This window comes from Nicotiana tabacum, chromosome 13, assembly GCF_000715075.1.
Source record: "Nicotiana tabacum cultivar K326 chromosome 13, ASM71507v2, whole genome shotgun sequence".
Classification (NCBI taxonomy): Eukaryota; Viridiplantae; Streptophyta; class Magnoliopsida; order Solanales; family Solanaceae; genus Nicotiana; species Nicotiana tabacum.
Window position 1 is genome coordinate 3,939,868 of NC_134092.1, and position 3,589 is coordinate 3,943,456.

The following is a 3,589-nucleotide window of genomic DNA, read 5'->3' on the forward strand; positions in this document are numbered from 1 at the left end:
CTTTATTCTACTCTTAACGAACATTGTAATTCACTTTTAGTAGATTTACTGTGTACACAAAAGAGTGAAGAGAGATAAAAAAATATGGGAGAGGCAGTGTGTCCTTAGAGGGTTGTGTCATTCTTCGTTTCTCTGGTGAGCGAGTGAAAACCAAAGAGTCGTTAGTGAACGAGCAAAAACCAACCTTTTGCGTTGTTGGTGAGCGAGTGAAAATTAACCTTGTAAAACGTTAGTGGTGAACGTTGAAAATCACAAGTTGTACTCAAACTCATATTACAAAAAACTAATGAGAACCTCCTTGGGATACTCATATTACAAAAAAAACTAAAGAGATAACCTCCTTACAACCCAAGAAAACTAGAGTAGGATACCACTATTGGTTACGAATCAGTATAAAATTCATGTATCATTTACCTTTTTCATATTTTATTATAAGGATTTACTATTTATTGAGATAAGTATTTGATCAAATCGAAGTATTAACAGTATTGTACATGCTGTCTCTCTATTAGTCTACTAGGTCTGGGGAGTAGTCTACTAGAAATTTAAAAAGGCTTCAATTCACCCCCTCTTGTACTTTCACAAGTTATATAGAAATTAGTAATATAAAGATTATCTTTATCTTTTGTTGAACATTTAAGTTTGATATATTACAAAATTAAATTAGTATACAAATGTGTTTACTTTTAAAACAAAATAAGAAGTCTTTTTTGCTATTATAAGAGTTAGGTTTGTTATTTTAGTGTTTTTAACTCATGTATTAAGTAATACACGCATTTTAATTTAACATTCCATGAGCGTAAATTAATATATAAATTCTTGCATAATATAATGGTTGTATTTTTATATAAGTTAATATTAATTTTATGTGGAGATCAAATCTCCTTATACCTTTGTCAGCCTTCCTATATCTCTATTATTATTTGTGGTAATGAAAAACTATTAATATCGTATATAGTGTTCATTTCTTTTGCTCCTCTTTTGGCCTTTACATCTGGTTTCTTTTCAAATTAAACTTTCTTCACTTTGTTGCGTTTTTCTCAATTGTGTTGACCTCTTCTCCACTCTTTGTTTATTGCACATGTTTGTTGGTAAGGAAATTTGGTGGACATAAGTTAGTTCTCGTAATATTAATTTGGGTAGCTTCTTCTTAGATTTTAGGGATAATTAATAATTTAGACCTGCCTCCAAATTTCTCTTCCATCATACTGACCCTGTTGTGGTTCATAATATTACGCGTTTACCCCTCTTATTTTGATTTTTCATACAACGATTCTTTAATTTGGTGGAGATTATCCCTAAAATCTTTTCATGTCGCAACATAGTGAATTTTCTTGCGCTGCAATGGATACCTATTCGTGAAGATCTATTGCGTTGCACCAAATCCTATCCTTGAAAGGAGTGTCTTTTTTTTGTCTTACTATAATGGAAGGGTGCAGGCCAACTTGAGGTCAATGGTATGCAAAATGATGCTATCAAAATAACGACAAGTTATTGCTAAAAGTCTTATTGATATAACAATACAACATTTCTTCTCTCTTGAAATGAGTTTCATTATTGTTATTTTCTTCCATCTCCATCTTTGCTAGCTCGATCATATCACCTGAAACCAGCAAATTAACCACAGAATTAGGCAGTGACACAGAAGTGGATAGCTAGTTACTACTATGTCCACTTTAATTGATTTTTTGGCCTTTTCTTTTTGGTCCACAATAGTTGATATTTTACGGATATAAAAACAAAATTAACTTCTTTTTTCTAAAATTGTCATGAAATTCATTAATATGTATGAAATAGCTAAAAAGAAATCAATTAAAGTTGATCCCACAGGTATTTATCACACCCTTCTTTTTGTAGGGAAAGGGGAAAAAGTAGTTAGTAAATTTGGTGCACAAAGTACAAGGTAGGATGTCGGTAGGTGAGATAGCTCACAATAACACAAGGAAAAATGAACGACTTACTTGAAAGAGCTTGTAATAAAAAATATTAGTTAATGTCTCAAATTTGCACGGTGTTATTTAACTAGCATCAGTTAAAATTTAAATTTTATAGGTTCAAGCAATTTAGTACTTATGACAAAGCCAACCACAACTCGTCTTCTATAAGGTTCACAGTTTATTGTAGGTAGAAATTTAGCAGGCAAAAGAAACGAGCACCATATAAAATGGAGTATTAAAAAGGGATAAGACTTACTTGGACTTGCTTACAAGGATTACTAACATCACAATAAGCCTGAATAGTAATCAAAGCCAGATTATCTAATAGCATGGCATAAGCAAAGCAAGGGCAACTCCTGCCCAATATGCTTCTGAATGTTGGGCAACATGCATCCATGGAGGTTGTGTTTGTCATGCATTTTTTAACCTTTGCTTCATCAGTAGCACTGCATTTTGGCTGTAGCCGAGGGAGCGGGCGGGGGGTGGCAGAAATGGTGGCAACGGCCTCTGCTACCACTCTCTGCAAGTAAAATTTTTAACCAAATTTATATTCAAACACTAGCTAAATACTTTTATGTGAAGTAGAGATAAGAAAGAACTTACTTGGACACGCTTACATGGATTATTGACATCACAATAAGCCTGAAGAGTAATTAAAGCTTGATTATCCAAATCCTTGGCATAACGGTAACACTTACAGTTAGTACCAATTGTCCTCTTAAATAATGGACAACATTTATCTATAGAGGTTGTATTTGTCATACACTTATTTATTTTCGATTTATCGCTGTTACTGCAATTAGGCAAGGTAGTGCGTGCCTGCGAATAGATGGCGGCATTTTCTGCAGCAACTGTGTGATGACTGCAAAGTACAATTGCAGCAATCAGGAACATGAAAATTACCCACCCTCTACTCATTCTCGCGATCTTATCTTATTCGTTCTCTCTCGAGCTAAAGTTTTTTGTGTTTTACAGAATAGCTAGTAGCTCATCTATATATGCACATGAAATTGGACTAGTGTTACTATTTCAGAAGTAGTTTACAACAAGTGGATGAAAAAACAAGAAAAAGGTGACAACAAGTAGAAATAATAATATGTAAAGTTAACACGGGCGTGTACAAAGTGGAAAAGGTAATTAATTTTAAATATGTTAGGTTAGGATTATTAATCACGTTTCTCTATTTTAGATCTAAGTCTAAAGATTTTGTCAAAAACAACATCATGGTTTCCACTTTCCACATTCTCCAAAGTACTACAACAACAACAACAACCCAGTATAATTCCATTAGTGGGGTCTGGGGAGGGTAGTGTGTACGCAGACCTTACCCCTACTCTGGGATAAAGAGGCTGTTTCCAAATGACCATCGGCATCCTTCCCTCCAAGAACTCTCCACCTTGCTCTTGGGGTGACTCGAACTCACAACCTCTTAGTTGGAAGTGGAGGGTGGTTGCCATCACATTCTCCAAAGTGCAAATGTTAAATCTAAACGACCACACTAATGTGGCCCAACTGTGGCCACACGGGTGAAATTACATCAACTACCTCCTAATTATTTAGCCATACAATTTTCCCTTCAAAACAGAAAATTAAATATGGAGAGGTTCTTTCTACTCCCAAGTATTGAGCTGCGTGAAATCATTCATGTAGTC

At 34.4% G+C, this 3,589-nt stretch overlaps 1 protein-coding gene across 1 annotated transcript; it reads right to left on the reverse strand.

Annotated features, from left to right (window-relative positions):
* Positions 1 to 1,473: 1,473 nt before the first annotated feature.
* Positions 1,474 to 2,918, reverse strand: LOC107776177 (uncharacterized). Its single transcript, XM_016596026.2, has 3 exons — positions 2,541 to 2,918; positions 2,194 to 2,457; positions 1,474 to 1,603 (listed from the first exon to the last, which is right to left on the reverse strand). Exons 1-3 carry the CDS (start codon positions 2,853 to 2,855, stop codon positions 1,595 to 1,597), a joined length of 588 nt encoding a protein of 195 aa, XP_016451512.2. The 5' UTR covers positions 2,856 to 2,918; the 3' UTR covers positions 1,474 to 1,594.
* Positions 2,919 to 3,589: the final 671 nt, after the last annotated feature.